General features: G+C 42.9%; 1 protein-coding gene across 2 annotated transcripts in view; it reads left to right on the top strand.

Moving 5' to 3' along the window:
* CLNK (cytokine dependent hematopoietic cell linker) overlaps positions 1 to 18,944 on the top strand; it is a 238,953-nt gene that overhangs the window by 171,978 nt on the left and 48,031 nt on the right. For both annotated transcript variants that reach the window (XM_033213753.1, XM_033213754.1), the window contains exon 8: positions 3,926 to 3,971. In XM_033213753.1, the coding sequence (XP_033069644.1) occupies positions 3,926 to 3,971 (46 nt within the window). The remainder of the gene's footprint in view (positions 1 to 3,925; positions 3,972 to 18,944) is intronic.

The raw sequence follows: 18,944 nt of genomic DNA, 5'->3' as shown, positions 1-18,944 counted from the left end.
CTCCAATTTTATAAGCTCTGTGCCTTTGGGCCTGTTACTCACCCTCTCTGAGCCTTCATGATCTTACCTATAAAATCCCATCACTGTTGTAGTAATACATAGAAAACACAGTATTTCCATGTGCTTCCAGCACATAGACTGAGGTGGGAGGATCATTTGAGCCTGGGAGGTCAAGGCTGCAGTGAGCTGAGATAGCACCGCCGAACTTCAGCCTGGGCAACAGAGTGAGACCCTGTCTCAAAAAAAAAAAAAAAAGAAAAAGAAAAAGAAACAAAAAAAAGAAAAGAAATGGATCTTCAATAAGACCCAAGAAATGCATCTTTGCGCTTCCAGCCTGAAGCATAAAGCAAATCTGTCCATAGAGGACATCTCTATGAGGTCAGGTGCTATTTTAGCCCCCACACCTAGCATGGTGCCTTTGTAAGAGGTTCTCAATAGATGCTGGTTAAATGAATGAAAAATAACATACTTTCAATCATTTGAACTCAAGCTTTAAAAATAAATACCTGTTTAGTAGGAAAAGAGACCCAGTCTTTCCCCAGTTCAACTTCTGTTCACAGAGAAGACTTTCTCAGTCTGGCCTTCAAAATTCTTCTATTTTCCTGCTACTATTTGCTGCTATCATCAAGATCTACATCTAGGGCAGTCCCCCAGGGGCTGTCTGAGAGGGAGGACAGCATTTCAGGACACTCATCACCAGAGCAGAAAGCGTGGCCAAGGAACGAGAATTCCAGAGAGATTGGACCAGTGGCTGAAGACATAGTTCTGGTCTGGTTATAAAGTAGAGAACGCAAAACTAAAAAGTTGAGCTGAACTTTCCCTGTAAATGACTGACAGTCTCTTTTTATATAGGTAAGGCTTCGTGAATATAATTTTTTTTTACAAAGAATAATTCTCATTTGATTTTTTTAAAAACAACTATGCCAGGATGTAAGCCTTTATTCTTACACTTTCTATTCCTTCAAATCATCTTTGTAGCTTCCTGTTAAAAACAAGTTTCTTCCTTTGGCTAGATCACTTTGCAGGTGGAACTACAATCTCAGCACATTAATTCAAATGAAATCATGTGAGAAAAAAGGATAGGGCAAGGTGAGCAAAATTTCAGAGGGGAATTGTCTCATAAATTCAACCAGTGTTTGGCCTCAGTTCAGATAAAGAGGGAGTTTTAGCCAAGCGCAGTAGTTGATGCCCGTAATCCCAACATTTTGGGAAGCCGAGGTGGGTGAATTCCTTGAACCCAGAGCTCAATAGCAGCCTGAGTAACAGAGAAACATCTCATCTCTAAAAAAAATAAAAAATAAAAAATAGCTGGGCATGGTGGCACACGCCTGTAGTCCCAGCTACTCTGGGGGCTGAGATGGGAGGATCACCTGAGCCTGGGAGATCAAGGCTGCAGTGAGCCATGATCGTGCCACTTCACTCTAGCCTGGGTGACAGAACAAGAACTTGTGTCAGAAAAAAAAAAAAGAGGGGGAGAGGAGTTTAACTTTTGTAATCAGTGTTGTAAACATCAAATAATTATGGCAATCAGATTATCTTTTTTTGTGACAATCTCATTCCTAGGAGTTGATTCTTACTAGTTCTGCACATTTATGTTGAGATTATCTGTGAAATGGATCTTCAGCCAGGTGTGATGGCTCACACTTGTAGTCACCACATTTTGGGAGGCCGAGGCAGGTGGATTGCTTGAGCCCAGGAGTTTAAGACCAGTCTGCATAACATGGTGAAATCCCATCTCTACAAAAAGTACAAAAATTAGCTGGGCATGGTGATGCAAGCCTGTAGTGCCAGCTACTTGGGAGGCTAAAGTGGGAGGATTGCTCGAGCCTGGGAGGTCAAGGCTGTGGTGAGCTGAAATCGTGCCATTGCACTCCAGCCTGGGTGACAGAGTGAACTCCAGCCTGAGCGACAGAGTGAGACCCTGTCTCAAAGAAAAAAAAATAGAAAGAAAAAAAGAAATGGATCTTCAATAATTTTTACAAAGACAAGATCTTGTCAAGACTGCTTCGGTGGGTTACAACTGTCTTGCCCTAAACCACTACCCATCCTTCTACTTATTGAGCAGGTGCTGTGTACCTAGCACTGTGCTTAGCAATGGGGGTAGGATGGTGAGCCAGTGCCCACAGTCTAAGGAAGGAGGCAGTGACCTAGATGGGCAGTTTCCATGTTCTAGGAAGTGGTCAGATAGAGGTGAGCACAGGGTGCAAACACACGCAGACCTGCATCTCTGAACGTAGCCAGTGCCTTTGGAGGAGTCTTACGAAGGAAGCCATATGATGCAGTCTTCCACACCTAGTGCATGTTGCATTATGATTAGTGGTTCTCCGTGGAAAGTTTTTGCACCCCCCCCATAAGGGACTTTTGACAAAGCCTGGTGACATTTTTGGTTGTCACGACTGAGTGCTACTGACATCTAGTGGGTAGAAGACAGAGACGTTACTAAGCATCCTACAAGGCACAAGAATTTTCCGACCCCAAATCTCAATTCTCAATAGTACCCAAACTGAAAAATCTGTTACAATGTACCTGTGAATCCAAGTTGGTATTTCTCTTTGTTCCCTCATAATCTAGCATTTCCACAGACATATTAGTGGGTACTAGTAAATATTTATTTGATAGAAATTGGGAATTGTCCCAGGGGAGGGATAGGAAATATTCCTGGGCCAGGGAATCCTGTACTAATACTGCTTCTTGGGACTGCTTGGAGCAGTCCCACCTAAGGCAGCAAATCCCACCTAAGGTGGAGACAACGGGAACCTCTCCTGCCTCCATGACCAGGCTAGCAATGCAGGGTGGGGCATGAGCATTGAGAGAAACTCCATCTGTGGGGCAGGCACACAGGGAAGACTAAAAGATCAAGGTGCACAAGAATATTGAAAAAAAAAATCCAGCACCCCAGTCCCCACAAGGTAACCCTGGAGAAATTGGAAGCTGATGATGCAATGAAGAAAACAATAGCCACGATAAAGAAAAAAAAAATCCAACCAACACTCAACCCCTAACTAGATATAACCAAAAGAAGAAGGGTCGTGCCCTTTCCAGGCATAAATACTGTGGTTCAGTGTTCCACAGAGGATAAGAGGTAACGGGGGATTCAACGAACCCCTGACCCACCTTGCCCAACTCAACCTGGTGCCAATAAAGACTAATACTAAAACCCTAATATTAATATTAACCTAGGCTTAAAGGTTTTCAAAGACATAGGGAACCCTTTATGATCTTCATCTTGTTCACCCTTATGTCTTCCAGTTGGGTACCCCTTAATAGTTCACTAATGTCTTTAATAATATTAATAGTGATACATGTATTCAGTGTGGTTAGCGACACCTGTGTTCTTGGCACAGTGCATGCTGTGTTCTGTGTTATCCTCCCATCCTCAAAAAGGTATCAGTGCCTTTGTTACCTTCATTTCACAGATGAGGAAACTGAACCTCAGGAAACTGAAGCTAAGTAATTTGCCGTGTTCTCAGAGTGAGCAGGAGCTGGAGGTGGAATCCCAACCCGGGCCTTCCCAGGAGGCCATACCCTGACCTGCCTGCCTCATTGCTTTCATGTACCTGATCCCATAGATGGATCATCATGTTAACTCAGGGACATAAATGATGAGCATTTTTCCTATGATAAAGATGAAAAATCTGAAGTTCATAATATACTCAATGTCTTTTCCAAAGCCAGCAATAGAGGCAGGATTGGTTCTCAACCCTGCGTGTTGTTATACCAAACACTACTCAGGCCACCGCACCCTTCATTGGCAGAGGTGCATGTATTTATACGTGTTTGCTGACAGTTAACCATACATTGAAAACCAGAGAGCCCGGGGACTTATGGCTTTATCCTTGGGAACCTAACCACAGACAGTGTCAAGACATCAGATGGGGTCATAGTCACAACTGAAGAGATAATGGTGCCACATTGTCTTGTACAGGTGGACAAGCCCATTTCCAAGGACATCAGAAGCCAAAACATTAAAGGTAAGGTCATGTCACTCAAAGTGTAAAATGTAAGTATGGAAATATGTATTTTGCTTCTAAGATCACCTTGCATTGCTGTTTATGGTCATGGGTGACCTTACACAAGGCGATCTATTGAATAACACTTCAGGAAATAACTACTAATTTTAGACACAATCTCACACACTTTATGTCTTTTTATTGCCTTACCTTCTTGATGAAGAAATTGATTGTAAAAATTCACATTCTTTGTTGTGCAATTTTGGAAATGAATTGTTTTGAAACATATGGACTGCATTAAATATATAATCATGTTATCTCTCCAAGCATACCCTCAGAAAAGTCACAAGATAGAAATCTAATTTTAAAACATTGATTAATTAATATGAAAACAGATTTTAAGGCTTGAGGCAAAACAACTCAATTTGAAGACGAAAATACAGGTACGAGCCTGAAAGCAAATAATCAATTTCAGTAGTGCTAGAAGCATAAATGGAAGATAAGCCAGACATTTAATGGTATTGTATCCATTTTAGCTTCTCTCATCATTTTCCCCCATGCCCCATCTCCTTTTATGATGCTTGATTGGAAAAGATGACAATGCCAAGATTCACTTTGCCCATTAACTGAAACATATCAAATTCACCTTTCGTGTGTCTAATGCTATTGTCTATAATGTATTACTAGCACCATCTTTTCTTTAATGGGAAAGTGTACCAGTTAGGGTCCCAACAGGCAACAGACAGCACACTCACATTAGGATAATTGAAGGAAATGTATGGCAAAGCAACTACTTACCAGGTGAGTGTGGGATAGGGGGAAGAATAAAGAACTATGGCTGACAGTAGCAGGGTTGGCCCCACCCCTAGGTGAAGAGGGCTGAGGGGACAGTGACTGAAAACTACAAGGAGCACACCACCTGGAGGGGAGCAGTGACCACTGGTCCTGGGATACCACCAGCCCAGGCAGACTTCTTGGGGAGGGGGCCAAGGGAGTAAATGCCCCACCTCTCCCTCCAACCTCTCTGTGACTTACTGCTGGGGCTTCCCAATGGCTAAACCTAACTAGAAACGAGAGGACAGGGACCTGTGTGTCCCTACTGGTCAGTGTCACCAGGCAGAGAGCAGTGTAGAGGAAGGTGAAGGTGGAGGGAGGTTCTGGAGGGCAAATGGAAGACACTCATAGCAGGAAGTGCCAGGGCAGTGTAAAGGGGACGGAGGGTAGCCAAAACCTAAGGCGCGCTCTCAGGCTGTGCGACCTTAAGTAAGACCCCTAACCTGAGTTCTCCATTTATTTATTTATTTAATTTATTAATTTTTCTTTTCTTTTTTTCTTTTTTTTGAGACGGAGTCTCACTCTGTTACCCAGGCTGGAGTGCAGTGGCCTGATCTTGGCTCACTGCAACCTCCACCTCCCTGGCTCAAGCGATTCTCCTGCCCCAGCTTCCTGAGTAGCTGGGATTACAGATGCGCACCACCACGCCCCGCTAATTTTTGTATTTTTAGCTTTCACCATGTTGGTCAGGCTGGTCTCAAACTCCTGACCTCGTGATCCACCCACCTAGGCCTCCCAAAATGCTGGGATTAACAGGCGTGAGCCACTACACCCGGCCCTTCTCCCCTTTTTTTTTTTTTTTTTTGAGACAGTCTCGCTCTGTCCCCCAGGCTGGAGCACAGTGGCGCGATCTAGGCTCACTGCAAGCTCCGCCTCCCGGGTTCACGCCATTCTCCTTTCTCAGCCTCCCCAGTAGCTGGGACTACAGACGCCCGCCACCTCCCCCGGCTAATTTTATTTTTGTATTTTTAGTAGAGACGGGTTTCACCGTGTTAGCCAGGATGGTCTCGATCTCCTGACCTCGTGATCCGCCCGCCTCGGCCTCCCAAAATGTTGAGATTACAGGCGTGAGCCACCGCGCCCCGCCCCTTCTCCTTTTCTTTAACCACCACATTAAAGAACAACACCTGCTGAACTACATAAAGTATTTTCACTCCTCTTAACAGAGAAAGGGATGGGAAGCATAGAGGGATCACAGATAAGACCACAATCAACTGTTGCAAAAATGACCTCAGTCATAATAATATGCTTTGTAGCCATTCATGAAGAAATGAGTCCTGGAGAGAAATCAGATGAGAAATGAACTTCATACTTGCCATCTTATTTACAGTTCACTATGGGCATCCACCCTCACTTCTTTGACTGCAGAAATTTCTTCGACCATTATTCCACATATCAATATGTCTGTTTACCTCTCTATCTGTATGTTTACCCTTTGCCTCAGTTCACAAAGATATTAGTTAATAAAAGCTTGAACAATAAAATAGAAGAAAATCTACATAGATGACATAATTAAAATAAAGATAAAATATAAGATCCTCAGGCACACATCACTAAATTCTACTATAATTAAACAGTTAATTTGCCTCTGAGCTACGTGATAGTCTAAGCAAAAAGGGAATCAAGCTTCCTTATGTGATACGAATTTCCCATTACAAGAAACAAACCAGTTCCTCAGAGAGAGCAAGGAAAACACATCTTTCAGGACTGAGTTAGTGCTGTGTTTTCTAGCGAATGTTGGGTCCCATGACTACAAAAATATGAGCGTTGTGTAAAGCAGACTCCACTATAAACTGAGGCCACAACTGCAAAGAGGACTTCAGTGAAAGCAAGGCTCAGAGAGGTGGAGCCTTTTGTGGGTGGGGCAGGTTGTATAGAAGACTTCTTCAAGAAGAGTTATTTTATGTACAGCATCCTTGCCTACATTTCCATCACTGATGGTTCCCCATTACCATCCAGAGCTCTAAGGTACCATATCTAGAACGAGGCTGGAAGGGGGGAAATTAATATGAATGCCCCCCATTTTCGGATCAGGCATCTTGCTGAAAAATACTTGGATGATTTATGTGTTTATTACAAAATTCTGTATTTTTGATGCAAACACATTCTCAGATAATTTATTCACTCTCACAAAAATGTCATAAAAAAACATATCAGTTGATTCAGTAATGGAAGAATTTTATGGTGATATTTTTCATCAAGTTGAGCAGTTATAGATTTATGTTAATGTACATTTTATGTCATTTTTCTTGCAATCATATTCTGACATTATCTGTAAACTGTCAGATTTCAAGAACTTATCTTCCCTAAAGCTTGACTTTTTGTTTTTCATTCCTAAAAATAGGTAAAAGTTTATTTGGAGGCAAAGTATTTAGAATACAAGTTGTGTGTGACAAACCACTAGCATTAACCATAGATCTAGAAGAAATCATCTTATTTTCAGATAGGGATAGCTATAATTTTCAAATACAGTGTGGCTTATTTTTCTAGAGAAACCAAAGCTGAGAATAAAAGAAGCCAGATTGCACTTTCTCTTTGCCGTAGATGTGAACCAAGCACAAACTCTAAGCCAATTTCCTTTGAGGTGACAAGCATACATATACAAGAATGAATTTATAAAGAAATACAATATGCCTCCAAGAAAAGAAGGAAAATAAAAGAGAGAATTATGCATAGGCTAGTGAACCTGTATATCCAGAAACATAAGCTGATTGAAAAGAAGCAAAGTAGAATTCCACAAAATGCCATCAAAAGACCTTTATACTAACTAGTTTGCTTTTAGACAAGTTTAGATGCTGAAGAAATTAGAATCAGAAATGAGTTTAATCTGGGTCAATTCCCTCATTTTACATAAGGAAGCTTAGCAAGGGAAGTGGCTTGCTCAAGGCCATCAGCAAGTAGTCACAAGACCAGAGCCAAGGTTTATTCCACTATGGTAATGTTGCCAGGGTTTTCTGTATTTGCTAGTGTATAAAATGCTTTCTGCAAACTCTCCCTCTCATTTGGTAACGAACATCCCATTCATCGAGACTATACAAAGCGCAGTGCCCGAGTGAGTTGATAGATGATACTGCTCCCTAGTGGCAGAACTTGGCAACACACAATATTGCAATAACGACGAAATTTGGTATTTTCTATCCTTTGCAGAAATAACACGCCTGAGGTTGCAGAATTCATCAGAAATAAATGTAATATTATTCCCCTAGCATTTTACATGTAAATGTATTTCAGCCACAACACATGGCTCAAAAGCAACAGAGACATTGATATAAGGCTCACTCAAAGTTAACATTATTAACTTCATGAAATCACTCATTAATTGAACTACAGAACAGTACTTTGTCTCACCACCACACAAGAGAAATAATACAGCTCAGAGAAAAGAAAAGGAATCTGTAACTGCTTGATGTAACAAATTTATTTTCTGATAGAGAAATATAAAGTAGGCAGAAACAGGAGACTGAAGAACAAGGTATTTAATAAAGGAAGCTCCAGAAAATTTATATCTCCCAAATAATAATTCCCCAATAGAATTGCAATGTACAAGAACTGCCTTTTACATAGGCAAAATATGGCCTTCCCCATGAAACCATTTCAAAATGGCTTGAAGTACATGCATAATGAAAAGTATTTTTTATTTTCCTTGTAATGTTGGGGTGTTCACTGGAATCAACCATCCCAGTTTGCTCTGGATGGAGGGGTTCTTCAGAAGTAGGACATTCCAAATTAAAACCAGAGACATCTGGGGTAAACTGGGTCAAGCGGCCTCTGTACCTGCCTGTCTTATGTGCAAGCCAGCAGAATGGAAGGGTTATTTGGTATATTTAATCAAGTTTTTTTTTTTTTTTTTTTTTTTTTTTTTTTTTGAGACGGAGTCTTGCTCTGTAGCCCAGGCTGGAGTGCAGTGGCCGGATCTCAGCTCACTGCAAGCTCCGCCTCCCGGGTTTACGCCATTCTCCTGCCTCAGCCTCCCGAGTAGCTGGGACTACAGGCGCCCGCCATCTTGCCCGGCTAGTTTTTTTGTATTTTTTTTAGTAGAGACGGGGTTTCACCGTGTAGACCAGGATGGTCTCGATCTCCTGACCTCGTGATCCACCCGTCTCGGCCTCCCAAAGTGCTGGGATTGCAGGCTTGAGCCACCGCGCCCGGCTAATCAAAAGTTTTAAAATAGCAGCATCTCCACTATCCAGCCCCTCCTTGTAACTGAGGCATAGCATCCCTCACAGATAACTGAGTTGGTCAAGAGCCTCACCCCCTTCCCAGGAAGCACACCCTACCTTTAAGAAGCCCCCACTCTTTACTTTCAGCAAAATATGAGGAACACTGGCTTCCTACAACATCCTCCCATTGGTCCTTGCTCTAAGATGAAATGAATGAAGCTCTAAGTAGCTCAAAGTACAGTTATCTGAAATTAATTGGGTGAAATGTAGAGAATCATATTAAATAAAACGGAAGGCCAAGCACGGTGGCTCACACCTGTAATCCCAGCATTTCGGGAGGCCGAGGCAGGTGGATCACCTGAGGTTAGGAGTTTGAGACCAGCCTGGCCAACATGGTGACACCCCATCTCTACTAAAAATACAAAAAATTAGCTGGGCGTGATGATGTGCACATGTAGTCCCAGCTACTCGGGAGGCTGAGGCAGGACAATTGCCTGAGCCTGGGAGGCAGAGGTTGCAGTGAGCCGAGATTGTGCCACTGCACTCCAGTCTGGGCAACAGAGCAAGACTCCATATCAGAAAAAAATAAAATAAAATAAATAAAACGGAAACTCTGGATGTACTAATCTTGAGAAACACTGAGTTAAACAAAAATAAACAGATATCTTTACTGCCCAAGTTTTTAGAGCATTGTGGATCTCCAAGACGGGGATATGGCATGGAGCATTGTAACTGAAGTGTCCATGGAACCTGTTTTTTCTTAGATCACATTGTTTGGCCCATGCTCCTTAGAACACATTTTAGAAAAGCCTAGATTGGCTCATATATTAGTTTCATTTCTAGGTTCACAGTACATTTCCTATTCTGAGTAGTTTCTCGGGGGTTATAAATGATCTATTGTTTGGGGCGGATATTCCTCAATCTATGAAAGCCACAGTTACAGACAGCTTGTGAACGTAAATGCTTCCGCCCCTGCATGCTCTCTCCTCCTCTTCCTGCCAGTCCCTGGGGAAGAGATGGACAGTGATAAGCTTGCCCTCTCTCTTCTCTACTTAGTTTTTCTAATGCCATATCCTACATCACAATGTGAAGAAAAGGCCATTAATAATAAACATGAAATTGCTATAGTAAAAGCTGCTTGTATGGAAAGGATAGAGAATATTATAATGCAGGATGAAAATGGGCACACATGTAACCACCCGAAGGGTTCTTCCTGCCTACTGAATAAAGAGAGACCAGGGCACTGCCATAGAGAAAGAGTTTAATAGACACGAGGCTGGCCACACCACGTGGGAGATGTTCATACTCAAATCATCTCATTCAAAGCTCACAGGTTAGGGGTTTTCAAAGGCAGTTTGGGGGAAGGGATGGGAGGGCAGGCAACAGGTGCTTGCTGCTGATTCGTTGGGGTGGAAATGAAATCATAGGGGTTTGAAGCTGTCTTCCAGCAGGTGAATTGCTTCTGGGTGAGGCCACAGGAAAGGGGTTGGCGGTAAGGTGGAGCCACTGAGTTTAGGTGGAACCATGGATGTCAGACATGCATGCAAAACACCGGGAAAGACATCTCCAAAGGTCAATCTACAATAATGGTGTTATTTTCAGGAATAACTGGGGAAATTGCATGTCTTATAACCTCGGGAATAATGGCTGACAATGGTTTATGTCTGCGCCTTAGCTGGACTCAGGCTATTCTCATCCCCCCAGCCTGATGGCGTCCCATTAGCTTTACAAAAGTGGTGGACTTTGGGGCAAGGCCTATTATTATTTAAACTATAACCTGAATGTCTTCCAAAGTTAGCTTTGCCCAGTAGCCCAGGAGTAATTAAGGGAAAGACAAGATAGGGCGTGAGTTAACTTAGCTTACTATTAATACAATTCTCGACCGGACGCAGTGGCTCACGCCTCTAATCCCAGCACTTTGGGAGGCTGAGGCGGGCGGATCACGAGGTCAGGAGATCGAGACCATCCTGGCTAACACGGCCCCGTCTGTACTAAAAAATTAAAAAGTACAAAAAATTAGCCCGGCGTGCTGATGGGCCTGTAATCCCAGCTACTCGGGAGGTTGAGGCAGGAGAATTGCTTGAACCTGGGAGGCGGAGGTTGCAGTGAGCTGACATCACGCCACTGCACTCCAGCCTGGGTGACAGAGTAAGACTCAGTCTTAAAAAATATATATATAATTCTCTCACTGATCTTTGCAAAGACAGTTTCACCTAGAGGGGGAATATACCTTATTTCATCATAACTCAAATAATAATATTTAAAACCTCTTATGTGCTCAACACTAGGGCTGGCTATTTAGTTGTTCCATGAACCATAAGCCCCATAAGAAGCATTCTGTTTCTATGTCTGTTTCACCAGCCAGACAATGGGTTCCCGAAAGGGAGGGAGCACATCTTATTTACTGACACTTACAACACTGCCCGATGGCTGCTGCAATCCTAGGCCACTTGGTTTAAAATGACCTCGTGCCTGGGCACTCAGCTGGCACTGAATCACACGACACCTTAGACATGGAGGAGCCTGCAATCTGCTGAGTCTAAGTATTGTGGGAACTCAAAAAAGCGCATACTTAATTCTGCCTTGGAGGAAGAACTGTGTCTCCCAGGGAGGCTTCCCAGGACATTTGACTGAGCTGTGAGATAGTGTCCTGGGGGAAATGATTTGTGATATTCAGAAGCAGCTAAGGCCCTGTGCAATGGTTCATGACTGTCATCCCAATGTGAGCTACCATGCCCGGCTAAGGTGGGTGGATCACCTGAGCTCAGGAGTTCAAGACCAGCCTGGGCAACAAAGCGAAACCCCCAACACTACAAAAAATAAAAAAAGTAGCTGGACGTGGTGGCACATACCTGCAGTCCCAGGTACTCGGGAGGCTGAGGTGGGAGGATAGCTTAAGCCTGGGAGGTAGAGGTTGCAGTGAGCTGAGATCACACCGCTGCACTTTAGCCTGGGTGACAAAGTAAGACCCTGTCTCGAAAAAGAAAAAAAAAGCAGCCAGAAGGTGGTTGTATGAATGCAATGCTGGACTTGACGACAAGTAGCCCTGGGTTCAAATCCCAGCTTTACTGCTTCCCAAATATGAGACCTACAGCAAGTAACTTCACCTCTCTAAATTTAGGTTTCCACATGTATAAAATGGAGAAAATAGCACCTACATCCTACAGTATTTGACATCCTTAAAGGTGAAAACCAACACAAACCTATAGCACAGTTCTTGACACATGGTAGACATTGAGCAAAGGCATGTTGAACTGTGCTAGCAACGCCCCAGATTTTTCCTCCCTCCTTTCCCCTCTGCCTTCTCCTGGTGCTGGAAAGTTTTCCAGATTCTCTCTCTGAAGGCCAAAACCATCTCATGCTCTATGGAGTTTTTTCCTTAGCATATACAATAAATCATTTAGATGAATGTATACAAATAGGCTATGTGTCTCAATCACAGAGACCATGGTTTACGAAACACTGTTTTCCTGACAGCAAACCCATAGCACCAGATGGGGCACATGGTGGATGCAAAGTGGCCTCCTTGTCTGGGCTGATACCTGAGGTTTGTTGTCTTATGGTGTCTCCTGGCCACAGAGATCAAAGATGCAGACACACAGAGTGAGGTTAAGAGCAGAAATTGTACAGGCAAAAGAAAGAGAATAGCTCTCTGCTATAGAGAGGAGCCCCAGACAAATGGGTTGCTGATCCACAGTGAAATAGGGGGTTTTATAGATGAGCTACTGGGAAGGCAGTGTCTGAGCTACACAGGGCATGAAAAACCAGTTAGGACCAGGTTTGCCATCTTCATAGGGTGCGAATCTCTGGCAGCCCCCACCTCAATCTTTTTTTTTTTTTTTTTTGAGACGGAGTCTCGCTCTGTCACCCAGGCTGGAGTGCAGTGGCGTGATCTCAGTTCACTGCAAGCTCCGCCTCCCGGGTTCCCGCCATTCTCCTGCCTCAATCTTATTATGCAGATGGGTTCTCAGCCTGAGCTTTTCCATGCTGTGCATTTCTGTCTTACTACACATGTGCTGACGAAAAAGGGAAGACGAAGATTCCATGGCAGACATGCCTGGCCCCAAGGCAGCCCTTTTTTATTGGTATAGCTGCAGGCCTCCCCCACCACACCCCCTGCAAGCTTCCAACTTCCTTATCTATGTTTGCAGCTCGATCTTTCAGGCTGCTCTTTGTTGGAAAAGAAATGATTTCTTGGGCTGTTTTTTTTAGAAAGGAAGTTCTGCTGGGGACTCTTTTGCCCTCACTATCTGCCTAAATAATTTCTTTCTATTTCCTGTATCAGATGCATAGCAAATATTTGTCAAATTAAATCTGCAATTTAGCCCATTTTAATAGTTCATTGGATAAGCATTACCTCTTAGTATGGTGTCCTAGAAGCACCTGGAGATGAGCCTGTGGCCTCAGTCACACATTCCTATTAGGTGAGGGCCTGTAGAGAGGCAAGTCAAGAAGCCTGGGTGACTTCTGGCCCCATTTGTCCCTTTCTGAGTTTAGGCATATCATATTCCTTTGCTGGGCCTTAATATCCCATCCGTAGAAACACAGCAGAACTCAGTGGTCCAGCATTTTGTGAAAGAAACACAGCAGAACTCAGTGGTCCAGCATTTTGTGAATTTAAGGATATGATTCATACATACAAATCCAGCCACCCCACTGCCCACATCATCCCCTCCTCTCCCTTCCTCCATTCCCTGAGACACCGATATCAGGGGAAAAGATCTCCCAGGCTTGTTTTGGAAAAATGTTTCTATCCCATGTCTCTCACTAACCCCAGCACGAAGCAGTTGAAGTACACGTCCCTCGGAAAATGCACTTTCCAACCTTCTTTGAGGAGCTGTTAGAGCAGGCAGGTTTCTCTCACATTCTTGGCTTTGCCTGACTTAATTCCTTCCCATTGCAATCTAAACATTGTTTTCGGCAATGTACTGCTGCGATTAATTCCTGAAAGTTTCAGCAGAGTTGGAGAGGTTTCTCAAACTGGCCTTGCCAAATACACATTTTTAGCCACTTGGAGTGTAAGTTGCTTCTTTGGACTCTCCCATAAATACTCATCAGGACACCATATCCTAATGGTTTGCTTCCATAAATCATAAAGCTCTGAGACACAATAAAATTTTTGATTGAGACCAAGTTTATCCAATTTCATCCCAAGTCTGCATCTCTAATTACAGAATATTATACTTAGGTTCTACTTCTGAAAGTGTTGATTAGCATGATTGTATTTCATAGTTAAAGGGTATTACAGGCGGGGGTGGTGGCTCATGCCTGTAACCTCAGCACTTTTGGAAGCTGAGGCCAGTGGATCATTTGAGCCCAGGAGTTTGAGACGACTCAGGAACCTGGGCAACATGGTAAAACCCCATCTCTACTGAAAAAATAATAATAATAATACAAAAAAACTTAGCCGGGCATGGTGGTGCACACCTGTAATCCCAGCTACTTGGGAGACTGAGGCAGGAATCAAGAAACAGAGGTTGCAGTGAGCTAAGACCACACCACTGCACTCCAGCATGGGCAACAGAGCCAGACTTGGTCTCAAAAAAAGGGCAGGGGTTATTGCATATATTTACCACAAATTGAACAGTAGCTAAGTGAAAAACAAATACAGAAGTCCTCCTTATCCTCAGTTTCACTTTCCACAGTTTCAGTTACCCATGGTCAACTGAGGTCTGAAAATATCAAGTGGAAAATTCCAGAAATACATAATTCATAAAAGTTAATTTGCACGCTATCTCTGAGCGGCACGATGAAATCCTGAGCGGTCCCACTGGAATCACTTCTTTGTCCAGTGTTTCCGTTGCGCTGTGTCCATTATCCACCTGTGAGTTGCTCTGCAGCCGTCCCGCCCATCAGATCCGCCGAATCGCAGTGCTTGGGTTCAAGTCACCCTTACTCTACCTAATAATGGTTCCAAAGTGCAAGAGTAGTGATGCTGACAGTTCTGATTTGCCAAAGAGAAGATGTAAAGCGATTCCTTTAAGTGAAAAGGTGGAAGTTCTCAACTTGAAAAGGAAAGAAAAAATATTGTATGCTGAGGTTACTGGGATCTAAAATAAAAATGAATCTTCTATCCGTGAAATTGGGAAGAAGGAAAAAAAAGTGTGCTTGTTTTGCTGTCACGTATCACCTTTATCATAGGTCTGTATATTTAGGAAAAGCATAGGATATATAGGGTTTATTACTATCCTCAGTTTCAGACATCCATCATGAGTCTTGGAACATTTTGCCTTAGGATACGCGGTGTGGGGGCGGGGGCTACTGTAACTTAAGTGTACGTTTATGTAGCTTTTTGTTTGTTTGTTTTTTTAGACGGAGTCTCGCTCTGTAGCCTGGGCTAGTGCAGTGGCGCGATCTCGGCTCACTGCAAGCTCCGCCTCCTGGGTTCAAGCCATTCTCCTGCCTCAGCCTCCGGAGTGGCTGGGACTACAGGCGCCCGCCACCTCGCCCGGCTAATTTTTTTGTGTTTTTTTATTAGAGATGGGGTTTCACCGTGTTAGCCAGGATGGTTCGATCTCCTGACCCCGTGAGCCACTGCACCCAGCCTATGTAATGTACTTTTAATAATGGTTGTATCTAAAGCCAGTTCACAGAATTCCTGAAAGCTTAACAACCATCCATTGCAAGCTGGCACCAGCCACTCCAAGGAACGATCTCTTAACTCTTTTTCCTTCTCCAAGAGGTCTTACTTTAACCCTCCCAGAACACGGTGATATTGACAATGTCTTCATAGCTTCACCATAATAAGTTGTGGTGGAAACAGTTAAACCACGGTCCATCGGATTCTGCAACCTTGCTATGCCCACCTCAGTACATTACCTCCCCAAAAGTAGTTACTTTGTGAGATCTGTCCGGAGACTGCAAAGCAAATGAGTCTCTGGGCAAATGGTGCTGATTACACCTGATGACCACCAGGTGGCGAGCATGCCGGGCTTCTCCAAGAGTAAACTGGAGATGGGGAAGACTTCAAACAACTGTTGGGGTTCTCTTGTTTGACAGATTGAGAACTTTCCCTAGCATTTTAGAATATTTGTGTACTTCATTAGGAGAGTAAATTCCCATTTTCCCTCTAATTTTTCATACTATAATTATAGCAGTAACTGCAGCTGTGCATTAAGAACCATGCCTTGAAGTTCATCAATTCATTTATTGCACACATGAATTTCCATGAAGTATAAATAAAGCACTTCTTCCTTCTCCAGATGGGGAAATTCATTCACTCCTCAATCCATTTGTTTATTTCTAAACATTTATTAAGCACTTGCCATGATCCTGCCCATAGTATGAACAGAATCAAGACTCAATCTTAACAAATTCAGCTCCAAAGCTCACCCTCCTTTAAATATCACAAATACTTGAGTTATTATTGCTATATTAAATAAGGCCCCCAGATTTTAAGAAACTTGCTGGAATTATCTGAATTACCATCAAAGCTGTAAAACGGTAAACAAGTTACTTTGCTTGTTCAATCCTGTTTCTTTCACTTGCAAAGTTCCTTAAGTTCACCTTGACCTCTTACTTTGAAGGATTGTGGTTAGCTAAACAATGATTAAGTGAAGCTCATGGTATCAGCACTTGCCAGTTGGCATATTTGATGCGGCTGAAAGCCCTGTGGATTTTTGTAACTATTGCTGATATTATCCTAAAAAGAAACCTTAAAAGGGAGGGAGGAATTCACAGAATCTTTATGTTACAAAATCTTTATGACAATAGGAAGAGGGACCTGAGCTAGCACATTAGCACAGTCAGCCTCCTCGCCACTTAGTGTCCTGCACCATCTTAGCAATCCTCAGAGTCCCCACCAGCAAGAAGGCTCTCATTACATGCACCCCTTTGTTCTTGGGCTTACTTAATTTCAAGTATTCTGTTTTAAGCAACAGAAAATGAACTGACACCACCTGAGGACTTTTGCCCTTGCTGTTTTCCTCTGTCAGGAATCCCCTTCCCAAGATATTCACATGACATGCTCCCTGGCTGTCCTCAGGCCTCTGATTTCATCCCCTAACCACAGATGCCTCCTCAGACGAGCCTAAAACACAGGAGCCCTGGCTCCTACTCTCCGTGCCCTGCTGTCCTCCAATCTGCTTTATTTTCTGCATAGCGCTTGTCATCACCTGTGAATGTTTATTTATATTTTTGTTTATGTATTTCCTAGCTCCTGCCACTGGAATGTAAGTTTCATGGGAATAGCAACATTATTTGTTGGTATTATACTCCCAACACCTACATCAATACATATATTAAAAATGAGTCCATGCCTGACACATACTACGTGCTCAATAATAAATCAATGAAATGAAAGAAGACAGATGTCCTGTTCTACACTCACAACCCCTGAAGCAAACTGGATAGTTATCTTGAAAACCATAAATGGAATTTTCCTATTAAATTACAGGAACTCAGTCTCTTTATTGAATTCTTTTTCCAGCGAATTGAATTGATCCCCAATAGATATAGTGAAAAAAGACCTCTTGGAAAGCCAGCATCTAGTTTTGCAGGGAAGTCATCAACCCAGGCAACAAGATGGTCCACCAGGGAGCTCTGGAGGTGAAGCCAATAAGCAATAACATGAAAGGAAATTAATTTTATGTTTTCTAATTTTGTGCCTTAAGCAAGCATCATGTGGCCTAAGCTTTTTTGTGATTTCCTTGAAATCGTCAAAGATCTAATGTTAACTAGATTGCTGCTGTTGTTGAAGGACATCCTGGGTCATATTTTGGGTTTTCACAATGCCAAGGACATCAATTATTTCTGTGTGCAATCAGCGCATGGAATTCATATAAAGAAGTGAATCCTACCTATTTCAAAAGTGTTTTTCAAAAATGAAAACAGAAAGGAAGAATGGTAATTTTATTCTTATTCTTTGAAGTAATTATTTTAGATATGGAAGAACCATTAAAATCATACAGACCAGTTTGTGCCGTGTTGCATTGTGTTGTGTTGTGTTGTGTCGTGTTGTGTTGTGTTGTGTTGTGCCAGTTGGACTTTTCACCAAGAGGAATCTAAAGAGGAGGTGCAGTGGAAAGTGGGCTGAAGTTAAGCCCTTAATGACATGGGGTGCGAACCAGTAACCAGTCCCCCTGCGTCCAGGTACCAAGGGACTTCCAGCCGGGAGCGCAGGGGGTTCTTCAGCACATGGTTAAAAATCACTGATTTAGTCCAACCTCCTTGTGTCACAGATGAGGAAAGCAAAGGAGGCTCAGTGCGAAGCCACCCAGCCAGTATTCAGTGGAGGTTTAAGTCTCCTGTAACAAGAGAGAGACATTTTCTGACTGATTCCCCTACAGCCATATAAAATAGCATTCATTACACCACGCCCATTTTTAGAGATAATCAAATACTGCTTTTCCAAGGAGCCTTCTTCTGACAACCCAGACTAACTTAAGTCTCCCACATACTCATTTAGTACTTTGTCCTTCTCTACTTGAAATCCTTATCAGATTGTTCATGATGCCTTCAGTGCAGGTCTACCCACTAAGGTATAAATCCTGTGGCAACAGGGTCAGTGCCAGCCATCTTCACGGTCACATCACCAGAGCCAGAAGCTTGGCCTGTGAACACCCCAGCTAGGAGCACCTTGACAGGAAGGATCGAATTGTATTTGTCTTTTTACCCCAGTGCCTAGTACTGTGTTTAGCTCAGAGTAGAAGCTCAATGATTACATTGAGTCGAATTATGGAAATAAAACAACCTAAAGTTCAGACAAATCTGTTCCAGGCTCTACTTGGGCTTTTTCTAGGGTTAATTGGCCTTGAGAAATTATCCCACATAGTTTGTCCTTAGTTTTTTTCATCCATAACAGAAAGAAGTTGGATTCTGGGGGTCTTCAGAAATTATTCAATTTTGAAAAATCTGTGATGCTGTTTTCCTCTGCTTGGAAATACCCCATGACGGTGGTAGGCAGGAAATTGAACTGTGTATGCACACACACACACACACACACACACACACATATTAAGTTTAAACAGGAATCAGTGGTTTCAAGGGGACCATAAGAGTC

The sequence above is a fragment of the Trachypithecus francoisi genome, unplaced genomic scaffold (assembly GCF_009764315.1).
Source record: "Trachypithecus francoisi isolate TF-2019V2 unplaced genomic scaffold, Tfra_2.0 Lachesis_group1, whole genome shotgun sequence".
In the NCBI taxonomy this organism is placed as follows: Eukaryota; Metazoa; Chordata; class Mammalia; order Primates; family Cercopithecidae; genus Trachypithecus; species Trachypithecus francoisi.
The sequence above is the reverse complement of the archived record's forward strand: the minus strand, read 5'-3'. Positions and strand labels throughout refer to the sequence as shown.